At 38.1% G+C, this 20,360-nt stretch overlaps 1 protein-coding gene across 6 annotated transcripts in view; it reads left to right on the forward strand.

Annotated features, from left to right (window-relative positions):
• The window catches only part of CDK13 (cyclin dependent kinase 13), a 47,802-nt gene extending 27,692 nt beyond the window's left edge, over positions 1–20,110 (forward strand). Inside the window, exons 6-14 of one of the 6 annotated variants that reach the window (XM_080338644.1) lie at positions 28–217; positions 2,348–2,404; positions 5,156–5,257; positions 5,377–5,454; positions 7,450–7,566; positions 8,494–8,625; positions 10,240–10,445; positions 13,375–13,941; positions 15,010–20,110. In XM_080338644.1, the coding sequence (XP_080194770.1) occupies positions 28–217; positions 2,348–2,404; positions 5,156–5,257; positions 5,377–5,454; positions 7,450–7,566; positions 8,494–8,625; positions 10,240–10,445; positions 13,375–13,941; positions 15,010–15,866 (2,306 nt within the window). In that variant the 3' untranslated portion in view covers positions 15,867–20,110. The remainder of the gene's footprint in view (positions 1–27; positions 218–2,347; positions 2,405–5,155; positions 5,258–5,376; positions 5,455–7,449; positions 7,567–8,493; positions 8,626–10,239; positions 10,446–13,374; positions 13,942–15,009) is intronic. The other 5 variants (XM_080338647.1, XM_080338648.1, XM_080338645.1 and 2 more) reach the window with 5 other exon arrangements.
• Positions 20,111–20,360: the final 250 nt, after the last annotated feature.

A 20,360-nucleotide genomic window follows, 5' to 3' on the forward strand; every position in this document is an offset into this window, starting at 1 on the left:
TCTTACCCTTTCCCTTTATTTTCCTAGGTGCATTTTACCTGGTGTTTGAATATATGGACCATGACTTGATGGGACTACTGGAATCTGGTTTGGTTCATTTTAATGAAAATCATATTAAATCATTTATGAGACAACTGATGGAGGGCTTGGCATATTGTCATAAGAAGAACTTTTTGCACAGAGATATCAAATGTTCAAATATTCTACTAAATAATAGGTATGGATATTACTTCAAGTATATAAAAAATTGTATGTTGACAATGTCTTTAGTTTTTTCTTTTAATCTTCACGATTCACCTGCTTCAAGTTATTAGCAAAACTGTTTTCTTTAGATTGCCTAGTTTCTTTAAAACTCAATTGTAAAATACTAATCTGGTTATGCTACTGCTAAACACTGGATCCTGTAATTGTTTGTTAAACTTCTCTGTGTTAAAACAGCAGGATTAAAACTTGAATCTTTTAGGTCAGAGTATGGGGGAAAATTCTCTGAGTTCAAATATATTAAAACAGAATTTTAGGAAACAAGTGTTTGATGTATATTCCTTCTGTAATCTCATTTCAAGATGAAGTGTGGCTAGGCTGGTTCTTCGTGACCTAATTCTGAGGTCCTCATCTTTGCCAGTCAGGATAATGCTTTGAAAGAATATTTGATCAGGCATGTTCAAATATGCTTTGGCTTGCAGCTGTAGCCATAATCAAATGGGGAGAAGAGTTTGTTTCTTACTTTTCTGGCCACTTGTAATTACAAATCATGTAAGTGAACAGACTGTTCAGTGTGCAACAGCAGCAAATAAAAAGCTTGTGTGAAGACAGCAGATAACTTCAGTGCAGAACTGCTCTTCATCAAATCCAAATTCTCCAAATTCTAAATTTTTCCTCTTTTTTTTCTTATAACAAACTAGTATTAGACTATTTCCAGTTCTAGATACCACCGCAGTCTTGCCCTATTATGACAGAGGCTGCTAAGCAGATGTACATGTGCCTCCGCGTCACTCACTGTACCTGCTCACCTCATCTTGCTAGTCTGATAATCTCTGGTGATGGTGCAGTCTTTGGGAATTCAAAAGCTGAGGTATAACCTGACAGCAGAGAGGAGGCTGGTATGGTAGAGGTGGAGCTTTCTGTTGTACTGTGTTCTTTCAGCTCCAGGGTACGGAGTTTTTTTCCCTTAGGATTTTTTTTGGCACCCTTGGACATTTCCACTGAAAGAAGAAAAAGTTCATAGTTGATTGGAATTATTATAAACCAGTGTTTCTAAAATCCCAGTACCAGTTATAGCGTGAAGCTTAACACATGGATTGTGTGTCTTTTAGATCAATGTCTTTGCTCAAAAATTCATTGATCTTCCACAAATACACTCTCTGAGGAATAAGCATATAAATTTGAGGGGAACATTTCGTTCTTTATGAAGCTTCTCCAAGTGTTACAGCAATCGCAAGCACACATCTGAGGGGAAAAATGGAATGGAAACTGTAATCTGTATATTTTATTATCACAAAATGGTCATTCTTACACACATCAGCAAGTTTTTCCCAATTTCATAAAATAAAATTTATTTGAAAGTGTTATTTGCATATATTTGAAAGTGCCAGGAGTTTTAAAAGCTCATAGGTACAAAAAAAACCCCAAACCAGACCTCATGTAACTTTCCAACATTAATTTAATGTATTAAGGAAGCTTGCAGATAGCTTTCTGTTTAAATCATCCAGATTTTATGGATTGTGGGGGTGTCTGGTCATTGAGCAGTGTCTTTTAGCCATGGAAACTGCCAGGCAAGAACTCTGTATGTTCTTCTCTTCCCCTCATATATGGAGAAACTCAGGAAGGGGTTAGGGATCATGTCATTCAGCAGTCTGGCTGCTGACAAAAATAGAAGCCCTTATCTGGTCGGTCACCCTGATTTAGAGGATGTATTTAAACTTTACAAGAGGAGAACAGGACTTTGACGGCTTCCTAGAAGCAAGTAGGACTGCTGATAGTTGTTTGTTGTACAAATGCTTGTGCTAGCAGTGAGGCATGAGAAAATAACCATTTCCTCCCTCACTTTATTTTCTGCAGAGTTACTGATATGAGTAGTTTACAGTATACACCTCTATTTTGGCTAACATTTGGTGATGTAAATGCCATTTTCTGAGCATATCTAATTTTGTTTACTTGTCTTTGCTATTCAGTAAGTGTGTGTATTTGTTTACTGAAGTGACGCATAGATTGTCAGGCGTTGCTTCCTCATTCATGTGGTTCGGTGAAGATCAGTTGCAACTGTCTCAGAATCTCAAACTTTAGCTAATTTTGGGGGAGGGAATCTGACAGGATTAACCACTAAATAATTCTTTACTTTTTCCACCAGAGGGCAGATAAAGCTTGCAGATTTTGGCCTTGCACGGCTGTACAACTCAGAAGAAAGGTAAGATATAATTATACTGTGAAAAAGCATTCGGAAGTTTAATCTTTTCACGTAACTCTAAGTATTATGAGGGCCAGAAGACTTTAGTTTACCGATGTTGTTGTGCTATAATGCAAGTATTGTTAGGAAATAAAAGGAAGTGCATGTTGTTTTACACTCCATGCAAACACAAAACTCTCTTTGTGCAAGTGTATTGCTTTTCCAAGTGTTTTGGATAAGCAACTGTAGAGAGTGGCCTTATGTTGATTGAAAATGAAGAGCTGCAGTCCTAAGTAGGTTGTGTCCATAGCTAGGTTTTTACTATTGATTTCTGGTCCTTTAAACCTAAGGTATATTCTTTCTGTTGGTATACCTATATCATTAGGATGTAGGTAATCATTAAGGAAAGTGAAATTTTTTTCCTGACACTTCCTTTTCAAAAAGCATTTATTTGGTGTAATATTTGCCTTTACATTTGAAGAGGTTCATTGTATTCTTTAGGCAGTCAGTGCTGTTGGATCTGCTGGAAACAGATATACAAGTTTAAATAAAAGTTATTCTGAAACTTCTTGTGACTTGTGCTTCTGTTTTTCTTGGCTTCATTATACTTGTACTCCAGGAAACAGGTGCACAGTTTTTATTATGAACTTCAGTATTCATATTGTAATGTCATGTGTTTGTCATATGGAACTGGGTTTTTGAAATTCAGGCTGAATGTTCATTACACTAGTATGTACATCGAGCGGTTGGATACAGAGAATATTAGCTACCTGAACTTACTTTGATTTCTGCATGCCTAATTTGGGAAATAATATTCATAATATTAGCTTTATGAATTTATTGTTTTCTCACAGAGCTTTGAGCTTGTTGAACCCGATAGTATTTGTTTCGCTGTCTTCTGAGCTGTTACTTCAGGAACATATGCTTAAGTACAGTTATGAAAACTGTTTAGTAGCAGGCTAAGATAATCTTAAGCAGCTGATGGGTAATTGATTTTTCTTTTGAATGTACTTATAATAAAGGAGATTGATGGCATCCTACCTTCTTATTTTAATATGCACCAAACTGACCTATATATATTTTTTTTCTGCTGGTTTACCATGGGGGTTTTTTATGCTTGTTATTAGATTAATTTAGATTTTGCTTGTAAAACTAACTGTTCATTAAGAATTGAATGGTTGAAAGTTCAATGTCTTTATAGTGCGAATAACAGACTATAGATCAAATGGCAGCATTATTACGCCATTATACATAAATGAAACCAAGATTAAAATGTAATTATGCTAGCTAATAGAATTGCTCATTGGACTTGGGAGGGTAATTAGAATCTCATTAGTAGATTTTTGGCAGCTCTTGTCTTTCATTTTCCTTTTGAATAGCTTCTGACCTGTAGTAACAGACATAATTAATGTACACCAAGTGTATAATAGGTGCTACTTTAAATTAACATATTTTACATTTGTTTTACTGTTGTTTAGAATTGTATACTTTTCAAAAGGCTATAGAACATAGTGAAAGCATAACGAAGAGGAAATAAAAAAAATAATTTCAGTAAATTCCCATTGGTTGTTGTAGTTGTGTTCCTTTAAATGTTATTCTGGTGGATTTAATATGTTTGGAGTAGGAGATACGACAGATTGTGTAAGAAAACATCTGTTCAAATAAAAAGCACTGTATACTAATATATATATGAGTGGTGTATCTGTAGAGAAAGTCCATACTCTGTAAACATTTCATAGAGGAATGCTTGCTTCAGAGATAAATATGATAAATGATGGGATTATTTCCAAAAACATACTACATTTAAAAAATGAATTGGGGAGTTTCTTAATGGAAAAAAGACTCAAGTGATTTTGCAGAAATGATACCTGTCCCACTGAGTAAAAGAGCTTTTTAGACTTTATGCTACGGTTGTTTGAACTCTGCACTTAATGTTACCCTGCTTTCTATTTGGAGTTACCTAATGTTTGTGGTAAGAGAGTGAGTTATTAAAACAGAAAGAATTTGGGGATCTTTTAAGAAATAATTTGAGATCACTTTTAAGACACACTGGTTGAAACAAAACCAAAATCTAACATCTGCTTTCTGCCTTCCATTCTGAGCTGTTGATGCTGTATCTTGGCCTGTCCACAAAAATGTGTGTCTAAGATACTGGAAATCCTTGCCTTAGTGTGAAAGTGGGAAGGATTATTCTCAGTGACCAAAACTTATGGTTAGAGCTGTAGAGAATTAGATATTGTGAAATATAGGAATATATTGCTAGCATTCCAGGCTTTGGAATCAACATTTTTGAAGGATGTTGATCAAGAAAATAGCTCTGTTTTGTTCCTGCTTACAGAGGGGAAAGTGATTTTTTTTTTTTTCTTATATTCAAAATGCTTTTAGGGGTCCTATGTTCAGTATTCTCATTATCAGTACTTGTCCAGAAATAACTGGTTTTATCCAAGCAGGTTCTTCTTCTGAAAGGGCTAGCAATGTTATAAATATACAATATTGCTATCTGAATAATAATTGAGATACAGGATTCCCATAGCATTGAGATAAATATGTGATTATTATTTATATCTTCAGTCTGTCCCTTGCTAGGCTGTGTCAGATGGTTGCATTTGCTTTTGTTCAGTTGCAGCTTTGCAGGACTAAAATTAGGAAAAGAGAACGGAAGATTGTACAGTTCTTAAACAGCACCACAGAAGTAAAGTCCTCAAAGTATCACTTTTTCAAAAATGAGATCTTAGTAAAATGATAGTCCTCTCTTTTTCCTCCCCTCAACAGCCGACCATATACCAACAAAGTTATTACATTATGGTATCGGCCTCCTGAACTTCTGCTTGGAGAAGAAAGATATACGCCAGCTATCGATGTCTGGAGCTGTGGGTAAGAGTTTGGTATAGAAGCGTAGCAAGCATAAGAACAAGCCGAAATTAAATCTTAAATGTTTCTATCGATCTGTATTGAAAGCCATAATGACAGAATTGTGCAAAACTGTTTTACAGCTGCATCCTGGGTGAACTTTTTACAAAAAAGCCAATATTTCAAGCAAATCAAGAACTTGCTCAACTGGAACTTATAAGGTAACTTACAAGCACTGCCACATAGTTGGTGCATCATAAACCATCAGGTTTCTTTTGTTAGTGGTAAAATCGAACATAGTAGACTGCAAACATTTACAAGTACTCAGTTATTGCCATGAGTGAGATGTTAGAGATTTTGAGGGGCATGTAAAGCAAGTAAGTGACTTTTGCTTGGACATGGAGAAAGGTGTTTTTTATATTTGTGAGTATTCTGTAGTCCTAGCAATGTACAATTTTGTGCAGAGCAGTTAGAGTTGCCTATTACTAAAGCTGCAAAGAGAGAGTAATCAAAATGCCTATTATTTTTAAAGATGATGTTCCAATAATAAGGATAAGTGGGATTTGGGAGAAGTAGGTACTTGACATGCTACTGGCCTTGAGTTCTTGTTTCAAGCCCGCCACATACACACCTGGGCTTTATTGTTTTTGTGGGAATATTTCTGTTCCCTTGTAAACTGCCAGGCACTTTATGGAGTTAAAAATTCTGTTTCTTTTCTTATCTCAATAAATCATAGAATGGTCTGTATTTAACTCAGTGGAACCACAGCATCTTGGGGTTTTTTTTCTTTATTCAGCAAGCAAAAATTGCTCTTGATTCTGTTATAATTGACCTTGTAAGTGAGGAGCGGTCCTTTTCTTAGAAACAAGGGGAAGAGAGGCTGAGTCCTACAGAACCTACAGAACTTGAACAGTAAATGGTCAACATTATTTTAAAAATCAAATGAATTTAAAAAGTACTACGAAGTTATATATCACAATGGTGTTCAAAACAGAATAAACAGTAGCTTGTTTCTGTGTAATATGTTACTAGCTGACCTGGAAGGAGGTGCAAAGCACATCAGTGGTCATTCTTATTGTAAGAACTAAACTCGTGAGTTGGGAAATTTTTACTTTCGAGCACTAGATGGCATTGAAGCACCTCACAGTGCCATCATTTGAAGGTTTGGGGTTTTTTTGTGTTGTACACAGCAAACTAAAACTTTGCGTTTTCCTTCGGCTGGAAGCTCCTGTCTGTAGCTCATTCTTCCTCTGCACTGATAATACGCATTTTTGGCTGTTTAAATGTAATATAGCAATTTTATCAACAAGTTCACCACCATCATGTTACATTCAACAATTCTGCATTTATCCTAGAAACCATACAGATTGGTTTGCATAGCATTTGGGACATAACTAATAGATCATTAGGTCTCTTATATTAACTGTTTAATAAATGAGAGGGGTGAACTAGGGAAATGGATTTGTAAAATGTACTTTTATGACTGTCTGCATCAGAGTTTCAAACTTTGCATATACGGTTAAATGCCTCTTTAGTTTTTCTGCTCAGAAATGTGGTGTTGGTCAACCTGTGCTAAGCCATCCTTGGTTGGACAAAATGGGTGGGGATGGAAGGGGAGGAATAAGACTATGGGCAACTCCATTTGTGGAGACAGATGAGGCTTGAGATGTAAAACTCATAACTGAAGTAAAAAATATACAGTTTTCTAGTGTCCTGATCTTGCTTCTGCCCTTAGGCCTTACTGAGATTTTTTTTTTTTTTCCCCTTATGGCTTGAGTGTCAACTAAATTCTCAGTGAAAAGTGTTTTTTCAGCCATTTGTTATACCTTTCTTCACTGGTTAAGGACGTAAATGTTAATTAGCAGTCTAAACCTGGGCTATCTAGTTCTCCAAGTTACATACCTGGAGTACGGTCCAGACATAGTTGGTTACGTTTTTTGAAACATTTGTGTGGAGGATGCTTGGGTGAGGTGCAGCAGAAACAGTGGACTTCTTAAAGTAAGTTTAGTCTGTGCAGGGTGGTCACCTTTCATTGACAATTCATCATTATTTAATGGTGTTGGGCATTGGACAGTAGAGAAATCTTAGCTAGAAGAACCTGAACATTGAAGTTAGAATTGTTTTTATATTCACTGTATGTGCAAGAATAAAATGACAGCTGTGCTCACTTGTGGTTTTGCATCTCACACGCTTTTTTTCCTTTCTTTTTGGTACAGCCGAATTTGCGGGAGTCCTTGTCCAGCAGTGTGGCCTGATGTTATAAAATTAGCTTATTTCAATACAATGAAACCAAAGAAGCAGTATCGTCGAAAACTGAGAGAAGAGTTTGCTTTGTAAGGATGAAGAATTAGTTTAGTTAACTGTAATAGCATTAAGTTTTCCTGGAGACTTTATGAACTTTACTATTTTCTGCGAGAGTAAATATAGATTAAGTGTAAAGAAAAATGACTTCAGGTTCTTATCCTTCCCATGATACCCACAGAGCTTGTATTAACCCTTACTTAATAGGAGCTTCAAGAAGAAGAAAGGTGGCTCTAAAATTTCAGCCACCTGTCAGCTTTCACCTAAGGAAACATTTATTTTCCATTATTGGTACACCTGCTTGTTGTCCCGATCCAAAAAAACAGCTCAGAGTATTTAATTGTTTTTTATTGGGACAACTCTCTACAGCTGAGTATGTGGTCTGGTTAATATTAGTCTTTTGGATCATAAATTCATTCAATACAGAGGAGTTATCTGAACTGTGTATTCTAAAATACTACCATTGGACTGGTTTTATGTCAATATCACACGTGAAAGTTATGGAAAACAGCTGTAAGTTTATTTTAAAAGTTTGTTCCCCTCCTTCAGTCACTGTGGGTTTCAGGAGAAACATATCATCCTGTTCCTACTAATGAAACATCTTCAAAGCCATAGAATTGTTGTCCATGAACCAATCAAAGCTGCAGCTCCCTGGGTGCTAAATTCCAAGTGTAAAGTAACAATATAGTCTCGGCTTATAGAAGTGGGGATTTTTTTTGTAAGGACAATGTTTCAAACAGTTAAATGACACAAAGCAGAGAAAGCTTGAGTTATATGCTTGCTCAGGTAATAAAAGGTGAAGTTTATCTTTGTCTCCTACTACCAAGCTCAAGTTGTGGGTTTTGTTAGGATGTAAGTTAGATAACCTAAGGATTTTGGAAGGCATGTGTTTATCAAAATTTTGCACAGAGTTGTGTGATTGAAAATGTCATGGCTTTCTCCGTTTTGCTTTTTTGTAGCATCCCACCAGCTGCGTTAGATTTATTCGATTACATGCTTGCTCTGGATCCTAGCAAGCGCTGCACAGCCGAACAAGCTCTTCAGTGTGAGTTTCTGCGAGACGTGGAACCATCTAAAATGCCTCCTCCAGAGTAAGTCATTTGCTTTTGATAATGGTCCTTACCTCTACAAAATGGGAACACGCACTGATTTCATTAGGCTTATTGTGTTTCAGTTGAAGTAGCTTGTGGCAGAACAAAAATGGTGATACATACAGTTGTTAATTGGTGATTTTCCACTAAAATGGTTTTATTTGTTATTCCTAGAACTATAGTTACTGAGTCTTTTGTGCCTTAAACAAACAAACAAACCCACAACCCCTTACATGAATGCCTCTAATGTTGAAAAGCCATCAGTTATCCTTTTATCCGTTCATCAATGTCTACTTTTTCCAAGGGTTTTTGGTTGTCTGTGAATCTGCATTGCCTTCTTTGATGGTAGAATGACACTGGGTATAGAATTCTGCAAAGGTACCTGAGTGTTGAAGTGAAATACTATTAACCATTTCCTGTATCAGATAAGATTCTTGGTTTTACAGTCAGGAGAAGTGAAATACTTTGTGCAGAGGAACTACACTTATTTCTGACACAGTGTGCACAGAAAAATGTTGCCTGTTCTCTTGAAACAGTGAAGTTCTGCTTTGGGAAGAAACAGCTGTTCTTTTAAAAGAAGTGACAGTGCTGATTGCAAGGACTCTAGGATACTTCTCACAATGAGTTCTTGCTTGCTTCCACTTGGATTTGACTAAATACCTGGCAGATCTTTGACCTGGTGTGCAGAAGGAGATGATAAAGGAAGCAGTTGTCATAATTGTCTTTCCATTGGCTATTGTCATCTGTCACCTCATTTTTCCATGTTCTTGGGTAAAGGAACTGCTCAAACAGTTATCAGTATGTCCTAGGAAAACAGAAGGCGCTGTTTTTATTGCCTATCTCAGTATTCCCTTTATCTATGGGATGGGTCTCTGTGTTCCTTGGGAAATCAGAATTTGGATGCCTGCAGGCAACAGTAACGGAAGGACAGAACTGGTGGCAAATGACTTCCTTAGGAGACTTTTGCCTCTGCTTTTATTTGTCTTAAAGGACTGGGATATCCCTTGTTCTTCCTGGTATCCTAACTTTGCCTTTGTCAAGTGCTATTTATTCCTGCAACATTTTGTTTCTTCCTACTTTCTTGGTTGTCTGTGCTGTACAACTATAAATTCTAGACAGCCATTTCTGTTACTGTGAACAAATATTTGAACTCATGCGGCAGCAGTGCTTTTACAAGGGACAAAAGGTATTAGTCACCCTGACCCTGAAAAAAACACTTTTGTATTGATAACTCTGTTATCTGTTACTCTGCAGATTCTGTTTTATAGCAAGTGTGCAGCACTGATTTTGAAGTCTTGAATTAAATAATTAGGCTGTTCATAAGCATGAATGCAAGAAAGTAACATTGATTCTCATTTTAAGATATATGTTCCCCTTTTCTGTCAGAGACCTGTGCTTCTGAAATAGGCACTCAATGAGGAGACTTTAGACTGAAAAAGCAGATCTGGGATTTTGCTGGGTGTTTTCTGATGTATTTCCAAGTTCCAGTAGGTTCATCTTTCAAAGGTTACATTACGTGTAATTTAAGCATTTATTTTACCAACATGGTTTAACAAAAAAGCAAAACCAAAAAAACCTAGGATAAATCTGTTTATCTCTACTCATTCTTTGCAGCCTTCCTTTGTGGCAGGATTGCCATGAGTTGTGGAGTAAGAAACGCAGAAGACAGAAGCAGATGGGCATGACTGATGACTCCACAGCAACTAAAGTCCCTAGGAAGGATCTGTCTCTAGGCATGGATGAGAGCAGAACCAACACCCCACAAGGCATGCAAACTTCTTCCCAACTCAAAACTCAGGGCAACTCTAGTGTAGCACTTGGTCAGTAATATTTTCGGTTCTTATAATTATCTTCTACTTGGATTGCACCTCTAGAAATTCTAGATGTTATTTTCAGAGTACTGACGTCTCCTCGCTTCTTGAGGGAGGAACAGTATTGTAAGTTAAATCTTTGTTACAAAAGATTTACCTTTGCTTTTGGAAACAAAGTGTTCCTTTTAAGTTTTACTTAATTTTTCAGTCTGGTCAGAGCAGCTACCTTGCTCTGTATTTTGAGGGGGTTTTATCTCTTGTTTTTCTGTAGTAGTTCTGTAATCTCACAAGCCAGCTGCTACGCTGAGTTCTTCATGGTCTCCATATATCTGAGAAGCTTTATTGGTATTCATAAAGTGATCAGATGGCAGATTTTAGAACAGTCATCATTTCAAGTGAAACAGATTTCTCTGCTTTCCAAGTTGTTTGGGGCTGAACCAACTTCTTAAAAAAAACAAAACCCACAAAAAAAAGCCTCCAACAAATACAACAATCAACAACGCCACCGCAAAGCCAGCTATAAGATGATACAGCTACCTCTGTAGATTGCACAGCCATTTATTCTGAAGTTTAACTGAAGTATCTTTCTTGGAGACCAATTTTATAAGTATAAAGAGTAAAGTAATGGTTTCCAATGTGGACACCATTTGAGATACTCAGTAGTTAGGTAATAGTTCCCTCATAATATTTAGAAATATACAGAGTAACAATACTAAATAGATACCTGATAATTTTAATTTAGACCATTTTTGATTGTGCAAAGTGACCATAAATCCTATGACACTGACATAGGAGCTCAGCTGAAGAAAAACAGTAAATGCATTCACAGGGCCTGAAAATTCTTTAGTACTAACCATTTTGAATTAACTCTTCATTTAACAATAGGGCCGAGTTCTGAATACTTTGTGCAAGATACATAGAAAATAGTTATTTTGATCACATTTTATTGCAATTTATTGCCTCTTGCTCATGTTCATCCTGTTTCTCACTGTAAGCCAACTGTGAGCTTCTGCCACTCCGTATGTTCAAGCTACAAGTTTTGGCAGCATTTTCAAGCATGACTTTCTGTAGCCCTTAAAATTTTTGCCCCTACAGGTGAAAACTGTATAGAAGTTTAAAGAGTCCAAAGCATAGTGGTTATTTTCTTTGTGCTTTTACAACAGGCAGCCCAATGAGCCTACCACATTCATTAGTCATTAATACTAACTATACAAAATAAACAAATAGAGAAGGAGTACTTCAGTCCTATATTGCTGTTTGTCCATATGTACATAGAAAAATAATCTAGGTAGAAAAGAAGATAATTTAGTTTTCAGTGAAGCTAAGACACTTCAGCATCGAGGTGTTTTCTGTATTAAGTAAAACACTTCTGGAAGCCATAATGCATCTTAGATAATATCGTCAGTAAGGCACACTAAAGAATTCTATGTACAAATGCAAGCTTTAAACAAAACCGTTGCATTTGTTTCTGAGCACCCCAAAATAAGAGGTTAAAAATACCTTGGATCAAATTGCTAACGTTCTGATTCATGAATGGGACCCCCAGTTATTGCATCTTAAAACTTAACATGAGCTATATAGAGCTCAGTAATTCTGTTCTGGTGGAAACTGCCGGGTTTCCCAGAATACAGTTTGCTCTTGGAATGGACTTGAAACTAAACAGAGGGTATGGAATAGGTAGATTAGTTTCTGCATTTGGGATTTTTCTGCTGAATTTTCAGAGAGTCTGAGAGAAGTTTGAGTGTTGAGCATACCATCCTCAGATGTCACAAAACCAGCTGTTAACAAGACATCTGAGTGAGAAGCAGCAGTCAAGGCATTAGAAATGATGTTGGGGTTTTTTTCTGTATTGCCAAATAAAAGGTGATTTTATCTTTTTATAAATACATAAAGTTGTTGAAGTCCCTAGATCCTGCCTGAGAGTTCTGAGTACTTGTATCCCTGGTGCACATCCACAAGCAGGGTAGTGGGTTTTGCAGCCCTTTCCAGCTGTGCTGCTCTTAGTCTTGCAGGGCAAATACTTAATGCTTTTGTGTGTGTGTCACCTTTTTTTCAGTCATGGCTTTGAATCTGCTATGAATCAATATGTTGGTAAAGTGGCAGAATGGCAGCAGAGGACAAAATGTGTTTGTGTTGATCTGGGTTGATCAGGGCTCTGTCAGCACAGCCATACACACTCATTTTTTAAACTACTTGTCTAAGTCATCTACTCATAGGGCATGTTGAAGTCCAGCCTGGTTCACTTATTTCAAAACAAACTACCACAGTGGGTGTTCAAAACTAAGAAACTACTTTGATAGTCTGACATCCTTGTTCATATTCCCCTGCATCATTGTAGTCTGCTCTTATTTGTGGCAGACTCCATTTCATTGAAGAAAACTGCATTTTCCTGCTACTCAGTGATTGACTCTTGTCTTTCAAACTGAGCGCTTCCTTTTGCGTTTATACTGCTAGCTTCTGGGTCACCTAGAGCCTGGTCACTTGAGCAGGTGTTAGAATCCAGATGCTGAATTAGAATGGGCCAGAATACGACTGGAAATGTGTTTTGCAGATGACGGCTTTTTAACAGAGGGATGTGATAGGTCAAATATAGGAAATTTTGTGGGGATTGGAAATCTTACAGCTGCTTAAAGCAGGTGGCCTTAAGCCCCAGCTTAGTTGTATTGTGGAAAATGGAGCTCCAGCTTGATGTTTCTCATCTGTCCAAGTGTGTTCACACACCCCTTGGAAGTCACTTTCTTTATATTGGATCTTACTATTCCATTTCCTATACATACTCCCCCAGCATTTGCAGTTAATATTTAAAAGCATTCCATTTCTATGTTGTCCAAACCCATGCTTTGCCAGTTGTGTCAGCCATGCTAGATTAGTCTTACTTTTGAGTTTCTGAAATATGCCAGTTCTAAATAATACTTAAAAACACCTTTTTTGTCTTTAGCAAAAACAAGCACTGGACAGCAGTTAAACCAGAATGAAGTGGCAATCCTGCTAAACCTGCTACAGTCTAAAACAAGTGTTAGTTTGGCGCAGTTTGCCCAAGTGTTGAATATTAAGGTAAACGCAGAGACTCAGCAGCAAATAAATAAAATAAATCTTCCTGCTGGAATTTTGTCAGCAGGTGAAAAACAGTCAGAACAGCAGCAGCAGCAGCAGCCGCCACCACCTCCACCACCACCACCAGAACAGGAGCCTCTAAAACAGCCGACTGTCACGCAACCTCCTGCACCACCTGCTCAGCTGAGTCAGCCTAAAGTTGAGACTGATGCTGCCCAGGCAGCTGTGCAGAGTGCATTTGCTGTTCTGTTGTCTCAGTTAATAAAGGCTCAGCAAACAAAACAAAAAGATTTTGCGTTGGAGGAGAAGGAAAACGGATCAGGAAATGAAATGTCGTTACAACTCAGGCAGCCTCCAGAGCCCACCACTCCTGTGTCTGTCAGCCGGGACGACGTGGAATCTCCGGCACCCGGCTACCCACATCTGATCAAGTCATTATATACGTCTGCAGGTACTGAAGGTCTTTATTGCTAACCCACAGGTACCTTGAACAGTGGAGACATAATAGTTTGGGGATAAAGAGTTAACATGTTAACCATATGAATCTGTGTGAGTGTAAGACAGATTATTAAAATGATTTTGTCGTGGTTTGTGTCTGGATCATAGAATTCATGTCTTACTGTAACACATGCTATGCAGGCAGAGCAAAAGATGATCCCCACTCTAAGAGGCACACAAGTGCCGGTGGTGTTTCTGATGAAACAGTTGTATTGATCGTTTTTCTGGGGGGGTGGAGGTTTTCTTAGTGCTGTTTGGGGTGGAAAAGACAGCCTTCCCTAGCAAATTTGTAGGTGGAATTTGCCAATTCTGACTGTGTTAAGGTAAAGCCCATTTTGGGGAGAGGGTATTTTATTTCTGTTTTTAATGCTGGCCAGAGCAATTTCTTAGTGTGAAATTCTGTAAGTGGTTACCCATACCTGTCACTAACCGACATGGCTGAAAGTTTCCATTGGGGTATAGTCCTGGCTTCTTTTCTCAAAGTGTAGAGTTCAGTTGTTCATCTCTTTGGATTGCTATTTCAGTTTTATTATATGGAGGTTTATGTATTGCTCTGGGGTGTTTGCAGCTGTAGAAAAGAGTATTCTGAAGTGGTTTGGGGCTGCTTTTTGAGGTTGTTGGGGGTGTTGGGTCTTCTTTTCGTATTTTTTTTTAACCTGAAGTTTGGCTGTCCTTGCTAGGGTGGCCTTTTGTCCCTCAAGATTTTTATCTCTGTTTGCAAATCTTTTCTGCTCCCTCTTTGAATTTTCTAGTGTTCGTGTGTTGCTTGAGGTTTGGGGTTTTTTTAAGGAACTTGTACCTTTTTTTCTTTGACTTCTTGACCAGTAATCTTGCTTTGATGAAAAACTCGCATCACCTTCCTGAGGCTAAAATAATCTGTCCAACTACCAATAAATTTGACTAATAAGTTAATGAGAACTGAAGTAACAGGCCTCAGTATTATTCCAGAAAAGAGTCCTTTGCTTTCTGGTATTATTATTGTATATTTTTATTCCAAAGCTTTTCTTTTTCATCTGCTTAGGTCAAGAGGATTTGGTTCGGCAGTCTGAGATGAGGCTTCTAAACCGAACACCTGAACAAGAGCGCCCTCGGATCTTGCCTCCAGACCAGCGTCCCCCAGAGCCACCGGAGCCACCTCCTCTTACTGATGAAGACCTTGATTATCGGACAGAGAACCAGCATTTGCCTATAACTAACTCATCAGGAACAGATCCTCACGCAGGAGTGAAAGCAGCTCTCCTGCAGCTGCTTGCTCAGCATCAAGCTCAGGCGACAACAGAGGAGCCAGTACAAACAAGTGTGGATTATCAGGCTAGAGACTCCTACGTATCAGGCCCAGACTACAAGGATAACTTTGGATCATCTTCCTTCTCATCTGCCCATTATGGCAGTAGCGATGGAATAGGAAGCGGGTCATCAGGAGCATTAGAAAGGAGGAGCTTCCTTGGAAGCTCGGAGATTCAGTCTCTGGATAACTACAGTACTGCTTCATCTCACTCTGGTGGTGCCCCTCCTCCGTCAGCCTTTTCAGAATCCTTTCCCAGCTCAGTAACTGGTTATGGAGACATTTACCTCAACACTGGCCCTATGCTATTTAGTGGAGATAAAGACCATAGGTTTGAATACAGCCACGGCCCGATCCCGGTTCTGGGGAGCAGCGGCGACGCTTCCGCAGGGCCAGAGGGTACGCACTCTTTGCCTACAAAGATGCACAACTATAGCTATGGAAGTAACTTACAGGAGAACCCTGGTGGCATCAGCCACATGCGTGGACAGACTTGGACTTCTCCTGCCCAAGGACCTGGCTATTCCCAAGGATACAGGGGACACATTAGCACATCTGCAGTGAGAGGGCGAGGCAGAGGATTACCATATTGAGTATCTGTTTTTCCTCAGGCACATCATTTTTATCTGGAAAAACTACTTTTTTGTTGTTGTTTTTTTTTTCCTAGCTGCAGTTTAAAGCAGCAGTTCAACAGACTTGAATAATGTTAATTCAACAGCTTTATTTTTATGTGGAAAAGGGTCTTGCATACAGTAGGAAAAATTAAAAATGCTTAAAACTCATGCTGTCTGAAAACTAGATAAATTGATTGTACATGTTCACAAACTCTAGTTCTGAATTTTATTTTGTATTTTGGCAGTTTTAAGTGGATGCTAAATTTAGGGACATCAGCTTTTTATGGCACTCTTTCAGATCTTCTGAACTATGCACATTTGTGCTTTTTTGTAAGTTTGGACCAACTTTTATGTAAAAAACTTTTACAACAATCAAAGCAGGGCACTGATTTATTTGGTATTTTTCTTTTTACAGAACTACCTTTAGTCAAAGGTCACTGTCAGTCTTTGCACTGCTTTCAGTGTTATTGTGGAAGGTGTACTTTGTGCTCATTTCAGATAATAAAACACAACCTTTCTCTTGATGCAAAATTTTATAAATATTTGGTCAATGTTATTTTTTTTTCTTTCGAGAAAAAAAAAAAAATGGATGTTCTGCTAAAATGTTCTTTCCATCTCCCAGGCTTGTTTATATAAAAACTGTTTTACTTGAATGGTAAGTGCCTTAACATGTAAGCTTAAGGTCTGCAAGAATTTGGAAGTACTTTCTAGATCGGTATGAAAATAATACCTAAACCTAGGTAGCTAACGTGAAAATTCAGATAATAATAGGCAATTCCAATAGGTCATAACCCTGTGCTGTTTACTTCAGGTGGGCCAGTTTAGAGACCTAATCTGACCTTGATGAAATCATAATTTCCAAATCGAACTTCATGAGAAATGTTGAAAGTGAGGAGAATGAAGAGTGTAGTTTTTCCTCAGCTCCCTCTTGGAGTTGTAGTAAGTGTTTTAGTTCCTCTGCCAAATAAACTTATACTTTATATGTCCTTACCACGTGATGAAATAGTTTTTTTCTCTTAAATGTTAACAGCAGTAATTACTTTATTTCATGTGAAAAGCTGACACTGTTGTGTTTTTACCACAAATACTGCATTTTAGGAAGTAACCAAAGGAAAAATGACCAGTATTTAAAGCAACAGCAAAATGTTTGCCCGTAGTTCTAATTCTCTGTAAACTTGTGATTGTGCCAATTAATTGATTTTTATATCTGCTGTTCCACAAACCATTTTAATATTGGAACTTAGTCTCTCTGAACAACTGATGAAATGCCTGTAGTTAAAACTCTTACCAAGAGCCACCTCTCATATTAATTGCAACTTGCGGCATGTTTTTTTTTCCTTTGACAACACGTGGTCTCTCTCCTGCAGAGAGGAGGTATGGTTATATTCTGCATGTACGTAAAAGAATGTTTTAAAGCCCATATTGGAAACAATTTTCCAACTGATTATCCAGTTGACAAATCGGTACCTTATGTAACTGAGTGTTTTAATTATTACTTTTTAAAAAGTAAAATTTCTGCTTACACTAATACAAATGTAGTCTTGTCAGTGACTTTTTGGATTTTCAGAATGGAAGCCAAAGTTGTTGGTGTTTTGTTTTTAGTCGAAAGCCCTGGTTCGTGTATGGCCAACTACCACATTGTAGAGCATGGAGAAACTCACTTCGCCAAGTCCGTAGTGTTTGAGGATCTAGCAGAAGAGAAATGGAAAGAGAGTCACTCTGCTTACGATGTCTCTGTAAGTCTGGCAGTTGCCCTCAGTAGGCACAGTAGAGAATACTGCGATTGGAAAATAAGAACGGCCTGGCCAGAAATAAATACTTATGACCTGAATAGCCTGTGCTTAAGAAAAACAAAATCTTCACGTGTGAATGACAGCGCATTGGAGAGTTTTCCTTGAGTAAGGACACCCCCATAGCTTTTTTCTGCTAGTAAAATTTTAAAGGCAAACTTCATTAGTGTCATGTAGATATGGACAGTGTCAGCTAAAGCTTTTTGTTTACTAATCTTAAAAAAATCCCACAATTATACACACAGATTGTTCTGGGTTTTTTTTCAAAATCAAGCAAAAGACTTTCAAAGCTCTTAGGCAGTTGCTTTCACTAAAAACGTGCAATCTGGTATTACTCTCCTGCACTTCAAATGTAACTGCAGGTGATAGTTGTCTAAAAAAGCAGGTAAGTTCAAATGGAAGGTAGATCTCAGAGGACTAAATTATTTGATTTCCAATACAGAAAGGCAAGGAAGACTGCTTCCTGTTCAGAGGCAAATTTTTGAGTCATTTAGTTCACCTCAATTAAAGGCAGAGAAGTCAGTCCCCTCTGCATACGTAACCACCAGTGCAGTTTCCTTACGGGCTGGCAGCACTCTGATATTGCATCGTTCTGCCAAAAGAGTTTTCAGTCTTTGGCCATGAAAAAAAACCTCACGAGTAATCCTGAGTATGAGGGGACAAAGATGCAATAAAGAATTGACTTCTAGATGAGTCGAAAATAAAACTCTGGCACGCTGTGACAGATGCGCACTGCACCATGGCATTGCACCAGGTTGAGTTTAAGGATTACTAGCCTGTGGCTTTGAACACTTACTTGCCTGAGACAACAGCGTTAGGGTAATTTGGAGGGAAAGTTGACGTATTTCCATATATGATGACTGAAGAGATTACCTTTGCAACCCAGGGGGATCTTCGTGGCTCTTTTGCTGGCAGCCTTTCCTCCTGGGCAGGCGGAGGCTGCGTGTGGGGCAGGAGCTCTGCCCTCCCTCTGCAGGGCAGCCTCTGGGGTGCACGGCAGGAGAGTCTCTCCCCACAGCCCTGCTCCCCTTGCCCTCAAGGTGCTTCTGGGCAGCCAGGGAACTAGCCGGATCGAAGGACTGAAAGTCCACGTTCATTTGTGCTGGACCTGTGTATTATCTAGCAAAATTTATTTTGAATTAAATCACAGGATGAGGTGCTTATGTCAGTTTAGAATTTTACCCTTTTGAACAAATTTCACTTTGGCAGAGTCAGTCTGTGCTAGTTTGGCGTTTTACATCATGTGGCTATTGCTTTTTTGATGCAGTAGTAGACATCCTGAAAACTGCATTATTTTTCTGTGGAGCCGTGGCTTTTGTTACTTCTTCCCCTGTTTCCCCCCTGCCACTCCTTTGGGTTTACATTTTCTGTGCTGCAATTCCAAAGTGTGCTACAGAGACCTGGACACTACATCAGAAAGTAAGCGTTGTGTGTTTGTAGTTCTAAATAAACATAGCAAAACACAGCAATCGTGGACTACCAAGTAGCAAGTACTTCATTATTAAGTGGTCTTTAGCCATACCAAGAGGAAGAAAGTGAGCACGACTGGACTGCTATGACCATGACTTAAACCACTTAGGCTATTATAGTACTTAAAATCAGCCAAAAAGGAAAAGGAAACAGCTTTTCTCATGGATTGCTAGTTGTTATCTTTAACAGAAGGAGCAGTGTTAGGGAAGAGGTGTAAAAATACATGTATCCTTAAATGTTAATATAATTTCTTGGAAAAATAATTTTTAAATGGCAAACTTCTATATTTTCTTATGTTTCCATAAAACATGGTCTGTGTTAATTTTTCTCCATACCCACGGCAGTGTAATATGCGTTCTAGAAGCAGAGGCACCAAGTGTTGTAATGTAGGTTCTTACAGTTTTGAGTGCTCTTGTCCTTGGTGCAGGAGGCAGTTTCAGTTTTGGTGAAAGTTACACTTGGATGAGTTTAATATGTAATTATGCAGTAGAAAACTGAAGTACTGAAGTAACATAGGATACCTCTTGTCTGCGGGCAAATTCAGTCTCAGACCATGAATTCTATTTCCAAGAGAAAAATCTCAGATGTATTTCCTGCATTATTCTTTTTGGTAATAAAACACACAAGTGTTTTACATACAACGTTTCTCCAGTCTGTTCTGTTACACTGTTTTTTACATGAGGAAATTTTGGATATTTCCCTTGATAGTTTTGGGATGTTCCATACACGTGGAAGTGTGTCGTGAAATTAAGGAATCGCCACAAAACTGATTTGAATTCTGTATTTAAATATGAAATGACCTTGGGTTGACTTAATATCGAACTAACTTTTGCTTATCAGGGTGAAGAATACTTTATTGCAGGAGTTATTTCAAGACAACCTAATTTAAAATAATCAAACTGTTATGCTTCAGCTTGCTTACTCTTTGTTATTTTAAGCCATTTGTATATAAAATGTATTGTGCGGCCTGTAAATAAAATCCATGAAAACTTGAGGTCTTTCATTGTTTTCCCTCTCTGGTTATCAAATGGGGTTTCAAAAGAACATTGGGTTAAACTGAGGTGGTTTTTTGGAGTCCAGATGAGTATAATTTTCTGTGTGTTAAATTCTACAAAAATATTTAACCCATCTCCTACTTTTTCAAAGGAAAACAGCATCAGCTGCTGGTAGGAGTTGCTTGTGCCTGGTGAGCGTGGGAGCTGATGAGCAGCGA

The sequence above is a fragment of the Nesoenas mayeri genome, assembly GCF_963082525.1.
Source record: "Nesoenas mayeri genome assembly, chromosome: 2".
NCBI lineage: Eukaryota > Metazoa > Chordata > Aves > Columbiformes > Columbidae > Nesoenas > Nesoenas mayeri.